The sequence below is a fragment of the Ranitomeya imitator genome, chromosome 2, assembly GCF_032444005.1.
Source record: "Ranitomeya imitator isolate aRanImi1 chromosome 2, aRanImi1.pri, whole genome shotgun sequence".
Classification (NCBI taxonomy): domain Eukaryota; kingdom Metazoa; phylum Chordata; class Amphibia; order Anura; family Dendrobatidae; genus Ranitomeya; species Ranitomeya imitator.
Genome location: NC_091283.1, coordinates 322,439,779 through 322,455,989, shown reverse-complemented (window position 1 = coordinate 322,455,989; position 16,211 = coordinate 322,439,779). Strand labels below are relative to the sequence as shown.

The following is a 16,211-nucleotide window of genomic DNA, read 5'->3' as shown; positions in this document are numbered from 1 at the left end:
GACAAGTGGTGAACCATATCACAGCATAAACAGTGTGAGACCGCACATAGTACCCAGTTGTCACGGCAGTGAATGCTTAACATATGTTGTTAAATATCAGTAGAAATAGAGACAGCACGCTTTCATAACATACCTAGTGGTGTGTGACAGGGACACATGCAATCTCCCGCCCTCCCTGATGTGCGTTTTGGAAGTAAAAACTTCCTTCCTCAGGGGGCGTTGCCCACCATTTATGCTGTGATATGGTTCACCACTTGTTCTAGTTCTATCCCTGTCCTGTGCCTTTGTGTATTAGTAATAAAATAGTTTTGATAGTTGCAAATTAGTGTGGACATTTTTCCACTGTTCTCTCTGTGGTGTTTCTTATTGATTTCAGTGGATCCTGATGGTCCTAACATTTCGGTTTTGGATTGCCTCTATATTTGTGTGTGTATATATATATATATATATATATATTTATGCTTCATGTTTATTATGAGGTACTCCTTTAGCGGTGTGTGTTTATCTGCTTGTTATTCGCTTCCAATCATGACATCACTCTCCCCGTGAGGAAATCTATGCCACTATAACAACCAGGAACCTGGGGTGTTACACACCTTCCTGCTGCTCTTCCTGCATTCTCTTCTCTGGGCGGGTCCTTCTTCTGTGCTTCCGGCCATCCCAGACTAGGAGGCGGACTTCTCTTGTTGACAGACAGATCTCTCAGACATAATAGTATCGGTGAGGGGCAGCCATAACTTTTGCATCATTTTTCAAGCTCCACCCACGATAACACACCTCACTCCTCCTGCACGCCACATGGCGCTGCAATGGTGGCGTTAATGGTGGCAATTAACAGTTCAATGGTCTCTCAATGAAGCACATTCTCTGAGATGCACAAGACAAAGTTTTCTGGGTCAGTCCATCCTGTTCGTGACGCCAAATTTTGGAGCTCCCCGCTAGAGCGTAGAGGTACTCGGTACCCGGTCCGGTCATCATTAATGGGGTGGTCTTCTGTGGTATGCTGTCAGGGGTGACCGACGCTGCGTAAAGTGGTCTACTGGGGTGATGGTATGGCAGCAGTGATGGTAGGGTTTCCCATAGATGAAGCTGGATCCCCAGTTCTCCTGGTCTGATAGATAAAGATGGTGTAGTAAGAATCAGAGGACACATGGTTGCAGTCTCTTTACCGGAATAAGGCAGCCACAGTCCAGGGCACCGGATCACAGGTACTGGTATGGTCCAGCGGGCTTGAAAAAAACTCAGTAATCCCCCTAGCCGGTTGGGGTTGGAAACCTTCTCTTCTGTGCTGTGTTTTAGTCCCTTGCTGCCTTAGGCCTCACAGAAGGTCCTCATATTGTCTCTGTCCCCCTTGATGGTAGGACTCTACCCACATGGCAGGTAACTCAAGCCTTTTTACAGGGTCTCTCAGGATGACTCTGGGCTCTATCTGTTACTGTGAATTCGGTTGTTAATGGTGGAAAGGCGACCTGCAATCTCCTGTCTGCCGGTTCTGCCATGGGGCATAGAGTTACCCCCACAACTTCGGTCTTCCAGCTCCCGGAATTCTGCACTTTAGAGTGGAGGAAGCTCAGTTGCAGCTTCCCTCCAGCTCTTTACTCTCCTTTGCTTCTCTTCCCTGTCAGTCTCCTACAGACTGCTCTGCTTTTCTCTCAACTTCCAGGAGCTGCAGATACACGGGTCTGCATGGCCCCAGCTTTCCTCTCTCAGACTCTCTGTCTGCTTCCTCTCTCCTCACTCTCCTCTCACAATCTAACTCCTCCCCAAGGCCAGAATATATATATTTAGGGAAGCTCCCCTGAAACTGAGTTCAGAGCTCCCCCTTCTGGCCTGGAGTCAGAACAGTGTTGTATGTGCTGGTTACCTGTTAAAGGGATCCTTCCTCATTTCCAAGCATGGCATCACTCTCCCCATGAGGAAAGCAATGCCACTGTAACATCCAGTTACCTGGGGTGTCACAGGGATGCATGGAAGAAATTATTGATCCTAGAGGCAATGTGAAGTAACCGTCACAGGATTCAAAATGTTAATCATTTTATAAGAACCTATGAATTTAGAAGCAAGCATCCTAGATGTGACCTTTAAGAGTAGATTTTGGAGTTATGACACCTATCCATTATTAATCCAATAGTATGAAATGGTTAATAAAACACACATGCGCCCTCTGCTGGATGTCCTCATATGAACTCGAGCCTGAGAACTTTTCAGAATATTTTCCCATGCTCGAGTTCATATGAGGACATCCAGCAGAGAGCGCATCACCGTGACTTGAGGTAACTACAGTACATTACATTCATTCCCCGGGTTTTTACAGCCATGAGCACAGCTGCATTAGCAGAGCTCCTGGGTGTAAAATGATTTAACCTCTTCAGATGGATTTACAGTGTGGGACAAGACTGAACGATGGAAGGTATGGAATATTGTTGTTTGTTTTTTTTTTACTTTGCTCCAGGTGACAAGGGTCTTCAGGTGGATTAAGAGTATAATAAAATATTAAAACACCATGTGTCTTTATTTCATTAAAATACTTTGTAATAATGTGTGTGTTTTATTAACCATTTCGTACTATTGGATTAATAATGGATAGGTGTCATATTTGACGCCTCTCCATTATTAATCTGGCTTAATGTCACCTTACAATAGCAAGGTGACATTAACCCTTCATTTCCCCATATCCCACCTCTACTCAGGAGTGGGAAGAGAGAGGCTAAGTGCCAGAATAGGCACTTCTTCCAGATGTGCCTTTTCTGGGGTGGCTGGGGGCAGATGTTTTTAGATGGGGGGGGGGCCAATAACCATGGTCCCTCTCCAGGCTATTAGTATCTGCCCTCAGTCACTGGCTTTCCCACTCTGGCGGAGAAAATTGCGCGGGAGCCCACGCCAATTTTTTCCACGATTTAACCCTTTAATTTAATAGCTAGAGCCCCCAAATTTTACACCAAGACACTTCTTCCATTACTAAAGAGGAATATGTAATAAAAGAAGGGATATCAGATGGTTTACTGTATGTAAACCATGTCTCATATCATGTCGGGTTTGAGAAGGAGATAGGAAAAGTCGGCAATTGAATTACCGGCTTTTCTGCTATCTAGCGCTGTATGAAATATTAATATATATATATGTGTACACATTTATTCTACCTATTCTATTGTAAGCTGTCAGTGTGATTTTACTGTACACCGAGCTGAATTGCCGGCTTTTCTATAGAACACCGCTGCGTATTTCTCGCAAGTCACACTGTTGGTCCGTGTGTAATCCGTATTTTTCTCACCCCATAGACTTTCATTGGCGATTTTTTGGCGCAATACGCTGACAAACGCAGCATGCTGTGATTTTCTATGGCCGTAAAAGACCGTATAATACGGATCAGTAAAATACGGCAGATAGGAGCTGGGCCATAGAGAATCATTGTACCGTGTGCAATCCGTATTTTCTGCACCTCTCATACGTCCGTAAAACTCCTTAGTGTGACGCCGGCCTTAGCCAGACTCTTTTGAATATAGTCTGTTAAGGCCATCCTCACTGGAAGGGGTTAAATAAATGAGATTTCAGCATTTTATCTCCTAGTATGGAGTCGATAGCACAATCATATGCCGCCATATACAGCTCTGGCAAAAATTAAGAGACCACTGCAAAATGTTCAGTTTGTCAGATTTTTCTCTTTATAGGTATATTTTTGAGTAAAATGTAAATTGTTCTTTTGTTCTATAAACTTCTGACAACGTCTCTGAAGTTCCAAGCAATAAATTTTGTATTTTTTTCTGACAAACAAAAATGGTCAAAATTACAAAAATAACCCAGTGCTTTCAAATCTCAAATAATGCAAAGAAGACAAGTTCATAATCATGTAGAAACAACAATGCTAATGTTTTAACTCATTAAGAGTTCAGAAATCAATATTTTGTGGAATAACCATGATTTTAATCACAGCTTTCATGCGTCTTGGCAGCTTTACACCAGTCTTTCACACTGCTTCTGGCGCAATAATGTAAGCAGTTCTTCTTTGTTTGATGGCTTGTGACTATCCGTCATCCTCCTGATTACATTCCAGAGCTTTTCAATGGCGTTCAGGTCTGGAGATTGGGCTGCCCATGACAGGGTTTTGATGTGGTGGTCTCTTAATTGTTGCCAGAGCTGTAGTAGACGTCCGGTAACTGGTGATAATTCCTCATGTGTGGGGTCTATTTGTCTCCAGAGAAATCACACGTTACAGTCCACACATAACACTGTGCAGAAAAGGCGGCGCGGGGTAATTGTGCCAGTAGTGAGGGGGAATAATGGCGGGAACGTCACTGACTGAGGAGAAGTTTCCATGTAGGGTCTACACTGCGGATATCATTCACTGAGGCCCCTGATCATGTGACCACTGACTCCTCCCCTCCTGTGACCTCATCACAGGTCCTGTGCGCGCACAGAACAGCCATATATGTGGAGTGCGGCTCTGCAGGTGGAGGTAGGTGCTGGAGATTCCCCATCAGTGGGGGGGACATTAACCCCTTCAGCATGAAGACGCTTTTGGGGTCTCTGTGTGGTGTGAACAGTGACGTAACAGCTGTAGACAGAATTCGGCTTCGCTGGTTCCCAAGTTCTCAGACACCTGCAGGATGAGCGGACAGAAGCCCAGAGAAGTTCTCCCACAATGTGATGATTCCTCTCCTGGCTCCAGCACAATAATGGAGATACTAGTGATGAGTGAGCGCGCTCGGCATTGATCGAGTATCGTGTGCTTTGGCGCTACGCTCAAGAACCCGCCCGTATGTTTCACGGCTGTTAGACAATAAACATAGTTACATGGGCTGAATAACGACCTAGTTCCATCAAGTTCAACCTTTCTCCACCAATTGTTCATTTTGTCACTAATTTACCTATAACCCACAGTGTTACTTGTTCTGAGGAAATCATCCAGCCAGTTTATAAAAGCTGTTATAGTGTCTGCCGTGCTGGGTGCATTACTACATTTATCAATATTAAACCTCATTTGATCTTATCCAGATCATTTTTTAATATTGTAATATCAAGGTCAGATTTTAACCCCTTCATGACCTTGCCGGTTTCCGTTTTTGCGTTCTCGTTTTTCACTCCCCTCCTTCTCAGAGCCATAACTTTTTTATTTTTCTGTCAATATGGCCATGTGAGGGCTTGTTTTTTTGCGGGACAAGTTGCACTTTTGAACGACATCATTGGTTTTAGCATGTCGTGTACTAGAAAACAGGAAAAAAATTCCAAGTGCGGTGAAATTGCAAAAAATAGTGCCATCCCACACTTGTTCTTTGACTTTTTTGCTAGGTTCACTAAATGCTAAAACTGACCTGCCATTGTGACTCTCCAGGTCATTGCGAGTTCATAGACACCAAATATGTCTAGGTTACGTTTTATCTAAGTGGTAAAAAAAAATTTCAAACTTTGCAAAAAAAAAATGGGCAATTTTCCAATACCCGTAGTGTCTCCATTTTCTGTGATCTGGGGTCAGGTGAGGGCTTATTTTTTGCGTGCCAAGCTGATGTTTTTAATGATACCATATTGGTGCAGATACATTCTTTTAATCGCCCGTTATTGCATTTTAATGCAATGTCTTGGCGACCAAAAACATAATTCTGGCGTTTCAAATTTTTTTCTCGTTACGCTGTTCAAAATAGCTGACATGTCCCGGCTATGAGGTGGGCTCAGCGCCAGAGCCCACATCAAAGCAGGGGATCCGACCTCCACAGTAATAGTACGACGGAGGTCCTGAAGGGGTTAATATCCTACATAGTTTGGTGTCGTCAGCAAAGACTCACACTTTACTCTCAATCCCATCTGCAAGGTTATTAATAAAGAGGTTAAAAAGAATTTGTCCTAGCACAGATCCACTGCTGGCTATATCCCATTTAGAGATAATAACTCTTTGTTTCCTGTCATTTAGCCAATTCCTTACCCATCCGCATATAGTTCCCCCAGTCCTTGCTTCTGTAGCTTCAGTATAAGGCCGTTATGTGGTACAGAATCAAATGTCTTTGCAAAGTCCAGATAAATCACATCATTACCAACATCCAGATTTGCACTCACCTCCTCATAGAAAACATCATGTTAGTTAGACACGACTTATCCTTCATGCGTCCATACTGGATGTCAGTTATATTATTCTCTGCAATATATCTCTGCAGGTCGTCTCTTATAATGCCCTAAAAAACTTTGCACACTATTGATGTCAGACTTACCAGACGGTAGTTACCTGGATCCACCTTCTTACCTTTCTTAGGCTACGTTCACACTAGCGTTGCGCCGCCCTGCGTCGGCGACGCAACGTGCGACGCAAGGAAAAACGCTCGCAAACGCGCGCAAAAACGCGCGCGTTTTGCGACGCGTGCGTCGTTTTTTGACGAAATCGGACGCAAGAAAAATGCAACTTGTAGCGTTTTCTTGCGTCCGACGCTAGCGTCTAAAACGACGCACGTGTCGGAAAACGCGTGCAAAAAGACGCACGCGTCCCCTATGTTAAACATAGGGGCGCGTCGCCGCTGCGTCGCCGACGCAACAGCGACGCGACGCTAATGTGAACGTAGCCTTAAATATCAGTACCACATCAGCCATCCTCCAATGTTCAAATTGCTCAGACACACGAGTACTTCTTTTCGTGTTTAACTATTATTTCAGATGGTGAACTTGGATTTTTGCCTTGTTGAATGATAACTGAAACAGACGGTTCATTGGTGAACATGGATGAGAAGTGCCTGTTTAATATCTCAGCCTTTTCTTTGTCTTCTATAACAATTATCTTGTTATTATCATTTTTAAGGGGCTGAAATTATCTTTTTTTTTTCTCCTTGGCATTGATTAATGTAGAGACAATGGGGGTCAACGGGTGCTCTGGTTCGCGAGCCAAAACTGCATGGACGAGGGATCATCCTAACGAATGCACACTCTCCTTTTACCATGGGCGTAATACTACTCAGACAGCACAGGGTGAGGGTAAAACAGTGTGGAAATATTTTATTTAACCACAAAACAGGCAAATAATACATAGAATAGTCCCAGCAAAATACTCAATATTAGAGTTGAGGGACTTTTACTTTTTTCCGATCGAGTCGGGTTTTGTCAAAAGTCAGGTCGGGTGAAATTGGCCGATTATTGCGAAAAGTCAGGGGCCGACTGAAACACGAAACCCAATGCAAGTCAATGGGGAATCAAAGTCGGCAGTGAGTGGAGGACAGGAAAACACCTACAGTGCCCATTTTAATGCCAAAAACATCAATTCTTATTACTTAAGCTTGTCAATCTTAATTTACTTTATAATAATAGTTAGGCATTGAAAACTGGGGGTCATTTGGCTAAAGTTGGGGGGGTAGGGCTGGCTCAAGATTTTCGTGGGCCCAGGAAATGCGGAATACGTCACGGCGGTGGAGCAGGGAGAGGTAAGTATTTCAACTTTGCAAGTGCTGTGATCCTGAGCAAGCAGGGGGGGCTCACTCGTTGGCACTGGCACAGGGCCCCTCATAGTATGGCGGTGTGTTTGACGGCGGGTGGTCGGCGGTGGTGCCTTCCACTGGCAGAGACACTTTTGCGTACTATGAGGGGCCCTGTGCCAGTGACGTCACCAAAGAGTATGCCCCCACCTGATGAAGGAACCTGCACTTTCATCTGCACCTTCCTCTTTGTCCCCATGTAAGGTGATGTAGTATGCGGGAAGGGGAACCTGACTTTCAGCAGGGTCAGATTCTGGCTGTGTAGAGTGCAAGGGGAATGTAGTGGTCTGGGTCAATGTACCAGCAGACTCATCTAGCAGTGGCTGGGCAATGGGCAGGATGAGGAGGCAACAAAGATATAGGCCCAAATAATAAAGTAGGCTAAATGCAGTTCAAAATTGGTATCAGGACTAAACAGGTGACATTGCTTTGCTCAGTGTCGGAAAATTGTAATGAGTAGCAGACTAAGTTAGTATGCCCAAATAATAAAGTGGGCTAAATGTCTGCCAAACAATTTTCATAAATAAACAGGTGGCATAGCTAGGTACAGGGGTGGGCTCCTCTGCTGAGTAGCAGACAGTGGTAGTAGGCGCAAAGTATTAACTGGTCTAAATGGAGGCCAGAGCCCCTGTATATTTTAACTATCATCTATCATTTAAACAAATTTGTGTTGGCAGTGCCATTGAAGGATTTAACAGCACAGACTACACAGTGGTGGAGCAGGGAGAGGTAAGTATTGCAAGAGGTAGAGCACTGTTCGAGCTGGGGGGAACACTCTCTCGTGGGCGGCGGTACTGGCACAGGGCCCCTCATATTATGATGGTGTGTCTGACGTTGGTTGTGCACCACCACCGTCAGAGACACTTCATTGTACTATGAGTACTATGAGGGACCCTGTGCCAGTGCCATCGCCCAAGAGTGGGCCCATCCACCTGTCCAGGCAAACGGCACTCGCACGGGTGCTTGCGCCAGGTGGTGACCACGGCCCTGTGGGGGGAGTCAGCCCATTTAGGGAGATATAAAAATGGCCTATGGTGGACATTCAGCACCTGCAAATGGAGGAATTGGAGAAGTCAGTAAGAGGAGGCCAAAAGCAAGACATTTTTCAGGCAAGCTACGTGTCAGCAGGGGAAGGTGGGGCAAAATAATTTGAAATCCATGATTGGTGCATTTTAATGAAGGTTAGATCATCAACATTCCGGGTAGCCAGACGTGTCCTTTTTTCGGTCAGTATTGAACCAGCAGCACTAAAGACTCTTTCTGATAGCACACTAGCAGCAGGGCAAGCGAGCTCCTGTAATGCATATTCTGCCAATTCAGGCCAGGTGTCTATTTTAGATGCCCAGTAATCAAAGGGGAATGACCTGTGAGGGAGAACATTGATAAGGGAGGAAAAGTAGTTCGTAACCATACTGGACAAATGCTGTCTCCTGTCACTTTTGAATCGATGCAGCAGTACCTGTCGTTTCAGCGGTCATTGCGAAATAACTCCACAACCTGGTCATAAAACCCCTCTGTCCAATGCCATTTCGGATTTGTGCACCTCTAACACCTTTGCCATGTTGCCCTCTACGGCTCGTGTGAGAACCATCACCGCCGCTGTGTGCTGGGAATGCCTGAACCAAGCGGTCTAAAAGAATTGCTTGTTTGGTAGCCAATATTTGCTCAAGGTTCTCATGTGGCATGATATTTTGTAATTTTCCTTTATATTGTGGATCCAGGAGGCAGGCCAACCAGTAATAGTCATCGGTCATCATTTTGATAATGCGGGGGTTCCTTTTTAGGATACGCAGGGCATACTCAGCCATGTGGGCCAATGTTCCAGGTGTCAATTCACTTCTTGTGCTGGGTTGAGGAGCACTTTCTTGCAAATCAACATCACTTGTGTCCGGCAAAAACCCTGTACCTGACCTTGCAACGCCACCAGTTTCTATTGCCCCCTGAGAAGCATCCTCCTCCCATAAATATTCATCCCCATCATCCTCCTCCTCTTCGCTTGCCACCTCGTCCAGGAGAGTTCCCTGAGCAGACAATGGCTGACTGTCATCAAGGCTTCCCTCTTCCTCGGCTGTAGACACCAGCTCCTTAATGTGCGTCAAACTTTGCATCAGCAGACGCATTAGTGGGATGCTCATGCTTATGATGGCATCGTCTGCACTTACCAGCCGTGTGCATTCCTCAAAACACTGAAGGACTTGACAGAGGTCTTGTATCTTCGACCACTGCACACCAGACAACTCCATGTCTGCCATCCAAGTGCCTGCCCGTGTATGTCTATCCTCCCACAAATTAATTACCGCATGCCTCTGTTCGCACAGCCTCTGAACCATGTGCAGTGTGGAGTTCCACCTTGTTTCAATGTCGATTATTAGGCGGTGCTAGGGAAGATTCAGCGATCGCTGATGGTTCAGCATACGGCTGGAGTGTATGGGTGACCGGCGGATGTGCGAGCAAAGTCTTCGCACCTTCAGGAGCAGGGCTGGTAACTCCAGATAATTTTTGAGGAAGCACTGCACCACCAGGTTCAAGGTGTGAGCCAGGCAAGGTATGTGTTTCAGTTCTGAAAGGGCTATGGCAGCCATAAAATTCCTTCCGTTATCACGGACTACCTTGCCTGCCTCAAGATGTACAATGCCCAGCCATGACTTAGTTTCTTGCTGCAAGTATTCGGCCAGTACTTCCACGGTGTGTCTGTCGCCCAAACACCTCATTTGTAACACAGCCTGCTGACCCTTACCACTAGCTGTTCGATAATGGGACACCTCGTGTGCAACACTGGCAGCTGCGGATGGAGTGGTCGTGAGACTGAGCTCTGTGGACGAGCTTTTGCTTCTGGAAGAGGAGGAGGGGTGGCGAACGCCTACAGCCAACTGTTTCCTAGACCGTGGGCTAGGCAGAATTGGCCCACTATGGCTGTCCCCTGTGGACCCTGCATCCACTACATTAACCCAGTGCGCCATGATGGACATGTAACGTCCCTGGCCATGAATACTGGTCCATGCATCTGTTGTAAGTTGCACCTTTCCACTGACTGCCTCACTGCATGGACAATGCGGTCTTTGACATGCTGGTGGAGGGCTGGGATGGCTTTTCTCGCAAAGAAATGCCGACTGGGTAGGTCATAGCGTGGTACTGCGTAGGCCATCAGGTCTTTGAAAGCTTCGCTTTCAACCAACCAGTAGGGCATCATCTCTAACGAGATTAGTATAGCAATGTGGGCATTCAAACCCTGTGTACGCAGATGAGAGGATGAGTACTTTCTTTTCCTAACTGGAGATGGACTGGAGAGCTGCATATGGTGGAACTAGCGGTGGTGGTGGTGGACATGGCGGATTGAGAGAGGGTTGGTGATGGTATTCTTGATGTTGGCCTACATACAGTTTTTCCTACCAATAACCTTGTGATTCCCTGACTGCTTTGGCCTTGCGACAATACCTCCACATTTGCTGCTGGTGGTGTCCTAACCAGTGGGCTTACAGTGAGGGAAGCAATGTAGCGTTGCTGACTACCTTCATTCTGAGCAGGTGCACCAATGGTAGGGGATGTTTGGTAGTTAGTCCAGGCTTGCAAGTGCATGCTGGTTAAATGTCTAAGCATGCACGTTGTATTTAAATTTTGAAGATTCTTCCCTCTGCTAAAGGTCTTTGAGCATTTCTTACAGATAACTTTTGACTGATCATTCGGATCTTGGTTAAAAAATTGCCACACTGATCTTAGCCATATTGGCCGTATCTCTGAGTTGCAGATGTGGGGAACCCCGGAGGCCTACACACAGGCCTGAGGTCCGAAGGCGGCGTGCAATCTCCCGCTTCTCACGGACCTCCAAATAGAGGAACCCACACAGCGGGGCATCGGTGAGGCTTACTCCCGCTCCTCAAGACCTCGACAGATGACCCGGTACCAGCAAGAGGTGGAGGAGACCGTCGGGGGAAGACCGGCGCTCAGACGCGTGGACAGCAACTTTCCCACCTTCCCCATCCTCCATCCCTGTGGCGGCCCCCTGCTAAATTCGCACCGACCGGTGGGACGGCGCCTGGAACGGAGGAGACCGGCCACAGCGTCAGAGCCGCTTGGCTCACAGCGGAGGACCCTGCTTCAGCACGACGCTGCACCACTAAGCACCGCAGTGGCGAGGACCTGTGCTCGGCGGTGATTGCCTCAGTGCCCTCCCCGCTCCACCGCCGAGATCACCGCTGCAGCCGGCGATAGCGACGCCCGGAACAGCTGCGGAGGAGAACGCACACCTGAACGCAGCGGAGCCGGTGTCCATCCTGTGCGCGGTCCCACCGGCTGGAAGGAACCCGGGGCGGAGGAGCGCCTGCGGTGTCCAGAAGAGGGGACGCTGCTGCTGCCTTGCTGCGGGTCTCTGGAGGTGGACGGAGTACAGAGGAGGTCGGGCCCACGTTACAGGTACTGGGACGCGAGGCAGGGAGGGAGACCGCGGCACAGCAGGCCTAGGGGGTGTGGGAGTGCCGGAGGCGCGGGGGGTAGACGCTGATCTCGGCAGTGCCCATCCTGCTGTCTCGCTATCAGTTACCATCTCGGGGTGCAGTCTGCCCTCTGGTCGCCCCTGCTGCCTGTCTCTACCGTCCCCTCGCGTCCCCATTGTCTCACTGGACTCGAGTGGAGGGTACGGTGCGGGGCCAGCTCAGGACTTGGGTGGCTTCCCTCTCCCCCCATTATTGGCACCAAACACGGGGTCCCCATAAAGGAATAGCCTCCTAACCACAATTAAGACTGTATTTATTGACCCGTTCACAGGCCACAAAACCTCGGGCCTAACCCCCCACTGAACCCAGGATTCCTATAGGGGAAAGGAACCTGCTGCTGAGAGGTCTGCCTGTCTAATGTAGACACACATGCCCTCCAAATCCCCCCCGCAACCACCTATTAGCAATTAAAGTCTCGCAGGTGTGTATGGGCAAGACCAAAAAGCGTTCTGGACTGCCTCCAGATTCTGACCCTCTCCCTGGCAACATGGATCGTTTTCTCAATACAAATGGCCAACACAGGAACACAAGATCCAAATCCTCCACCAAGTCCTCAAGGGATAGCTCTAACACACATGACCCACCAACCCACCAGGGCTCCCCCGACAGAATGACCAATGAAGGGGATGATAATGGCGAACTCCCAGATGATGTGTCCGTTAACGAGCTTAGCAAATTCATCAGATCTCTCCCTACTAAATCAGACTTGGAGGCTTTCGCCTGCCGTATTGAAAACTCCTACAAAAAAGAGCTAAAAGCTCTCAAATCAGAATTCACAACTCGGGTGGAAGAGGTAGAAAAGTCCCAGGACATTATTTTACAAGAATTATAAACCCACAGGGAGGTTATAGCTAGCCACGCTCAGAGACTGGAGGAGTTTGCGACAGGAATGGAGGACTTAGAAAATCGCAACAGACGTAACAATATTAGAATACGCGGCCTCCCTGAATCCGTAAATCCCCCAGACTTGGATTCTACTGTACACAAAATATTCCTTGACCTTCTCGATGGTGAGGAAGGCGGCTCAATTGAGTTCGACCGTATACACAGATCCCTGGAACCCAAACTGACATCAGAATCGAGACCTAGGGAGGTCATCTGTAGAGTTCATTATTATAGAACCAAGGAGGCCATCATGTTGGCAGCCAGGCGGAGTGGGAACCATCGACTACTGTGGAACTCAAATTTTACTACTGTCCGATCTATCTAGGCGCACGTTACAGCTCAGGAGAGCATTACGCCCCTTATTGTCTCTTCTCAAGGACAGAGACATTACTTATAGATGGGGATTCCCATTCCAGCTGATTGCCTTTAAAGGCGGGAAGACGGCCATCTTCTGCAATCTGGGTGACCTGGCCAACTTACTAGGAACCTTTGAGCTACCAATGACTGACCTCCCGGACTGGCCGCGCTCGCCCCAACTTCCAGACATTCCTCCAAGATGGCTAAAAGCACAGCATTCTAAGCAGTGTAAGAAGACTGGTTCCCCCCGGACCCAACTTGAGAGGAGCCTTCGCCAAACGCTGTCTTCTCCTGTGATGTTCTCTTTTACACTTTCATAGTTTGTTATAAGTTCCACTGATTCACACACCGATTTGGTTTTGAACTGTACGCGCCTTGTCATGCACAACTTCTTAATAGTTTATAGCCCTGACTACTAGACTCTGAGATAGTGTTAAGGCCCCTTCACACTTAGCGACGCTGCAGCGATACCGACAACGATCCGTATCGCTGCAGCGTCGCTGTTTGGTCGCTGGAGAGCTGTCACACAGACCGCTCTCCAGCGACCAACGATGCCGGTAACCAGGGTAAACATCGGGTAACTAAGCGCAGGGCCGCGCTTAGTAACCCGATGTTTACCCTGGTTACCATGCTAAAAGTAAAAAAAAACAAACACTAGATACTTACCTACCGCTGTCTGTCCTCCAGCGCTGCGCTCTGCTTCTCTGCTCTCCTCCTGTACTGGCTGTGAGCCGGAAAGCAGAGCGGTGACGTCACCGCTCTGCTTTCCGGCTCACAGCCAGTACAGGAGGAGTGCAGAGCACAGCGCTGGAGGACAGACAGCGGTAGGTAAGTATCTAGTGTTTGTTTTTTTTTACTTTTAGCATGGTAACCAGGGTAAACATCGGGTTACTAAGCGCGGCCCTGCGCTTAGTTACCCGATGTTTACCCTGGTTACCAGTGAAGACATCGCTGGATCGGTGTCACACACGCCGATCCAGCGATGTCAGCAGGAGTCCAGCGACGAAATAAAGTTCTGGACTTTATTCAGCGACCAACGATCTCCCAGCAGGGGCCTGATCGTTGGTCGCTGTCACACATAACGATTTCATTAACGATATCGTTGCTACGTCACAAATAGCAACGATATTGTTAACAATATCGTTATGTGTGAAGGTACCTTTAGTGAATTGTTGGTTTATCTATTAATCTTCCCCCTTTTTCTCCCACCCCTTCTTCCCTTCCTCCTCCCCCCCTCTCCCCCCTCTGTCCTCCCCTCCCCTCTCCCCCCTTCCCCCGTCCCCCCTCTGCGGCTTCTTCTCACCCCACCGGTAGTTCTCTGGGTGGTTTCCCACCGGATAACCGCACCATGACTACACACCTCAGGTACTCACTCAACATACACTTAGTTCTTCTCTTTTACTCTCAGTTTTCTTACTATTTCTTCTTCCTCTTTTTCCTTCCCCTGCCCCCTTTCATCCACCCTCCCCTCCAACTCCCTATAACACGCCTGTTCCAACATCCACACCTAAAATTTCCTAGGATCTGGTCTCAAAGTCCATACTATCATGCCCTAGATACTCAACTTTGACATGGCTGGAATTAATTTCTGCTCTCACAATGTTAAAGGGATGAACACTCCAGAGAAAAGGAGTCAACTCATGTACTCCAACCATAAACGACATATATCAATCTTAATGCTCCAGGAAACACATTTTAAAACTGGCGTGACCCCTAACTGTACCTCACACTATTACCCCAAGTGGTTCCATAGCACGAACCCTCATTCTAAATCCAAAGGAGTATCAATAGGCTTTCATAAAACTTTCCTCCCTGAGATTCTCGATTCATCAATCGTCACGGAGGGCCGATATGTCTTCCTGAAAGTGGCGTGGGGATCACGTGTAATTATATTGGCAAACGTATATTTTCCCAACCAGGGCCAGCAAAGATTCGGAGGCACGTGCAGACGACTCCTGGAGAAATTTGCAGGCACTCTTTCGATAATCCTCGGGGGCAACTTCAACCTTCCAATGGACCCTGTGGTTGATGTCTCGTCGGGCAGGACCTCGTACCTACCTTCTTCAATTAAAAAAGTGAGGAAACAATTATATGATTTGCGGTTGATTGATGTGTGGAGGGCTCTTCACCCGGGCACAAAAGACTACAGTTTCTACTCCCATATACATTCCACATACAGTAGAATTGACTATTTTTTTTATCTCTGTGTTTGTTGGATTTTGAGGTGAAGGCAGATATAGGGTCTGTATTGTGGTCCGACCACGCACCCATATACTTCTCAATATGGCTGGATCCCTCCACAAGATCTAGCTTTTCCTGGCGACTAAATGAAAGTCTACTATAGGACCCGATCTATGTGTCGGCAGTGAAGGGTGCAATCACAGATTTTGTGGCAAACCATACAGGGGATTCAACATCCCCTTCAATGCAATGGGAGGCCCTTAAGAGCGTCCTGCGGGGTACACTCATCTCTCAGGGAGCCCGTCTTAAAAAAGAACGCCTGGCCAACATAGCTGACCTCTCTTCACAGATCCACAAACTAGACGCAGCACAAGCAGGACCTGTCCCCTCTTACTCTGATGAGTCTGTCCACAGCTAGACAGAAACTACTAACAATTCTGGACCAGAGGTCACGTTGTCTTAGAGAACGAATTAGAAGTAGATTCTACCTCCTGGGGAACAAGAGCGGCAAATACTTAGTGAGAGCTCTACATCCACGGGGCCCACAAACATTCATACCACACATTAAAGACGCCAAGGGTAAAACAGTCCACAGCCCCAAAGAAATTTTGTCTAGCTTCTCTGATTACTACAGCTCTCTATATAACATAATGGGCCGTTTCAAAGACCTCCCCACCCACTCATTCCAAGAGAAAATTAATGCATATATCAAACTCAACAAATTACCCACAATTTCTGCAGAGTGCTTGGAGGATCTGGAGAGAGATTTTTCTCTAGATGAGGTCACTTCCGTGATTCAAGACTTGAAACTGGGCAAGAGCCCTGGCCCAGATGGCTATTCAGCAGGCTTCTATAA

At 47.5% G+C, this 16,211-nt stretch overlaps 1 protein-coding gene across 1 annotated transcript in view; it reads left to right on the top strand.

Annotated features, from left to right (window-relative positions):
- The first annotated feature begins 4,402 nt into the window (after positions 1-4,402).
- The window catches only part of LOC138663497 (oocyte zinc finger protein XlCOF22-like), a 53,290-nt gene continuing 41,481 nt past the window's right edge, over positions 4,403-16,211 (top strand). Inside the window, exons 1-2 of the mRNA XM_069749732.1 lie at positions 4,403-4,453; positions 15,094-15,249. Of these exons, the coding sequence (XP_069605833.1) occupies positions 4,427-4,453; positions 15,094-15,249 (183 nt within the window). The 5' untranslated portion in view covers positions 4,403-4,426. The remainder of the gene's footprint in view (positions 4,454-15,093; positions 15,250-16,211) is intronic.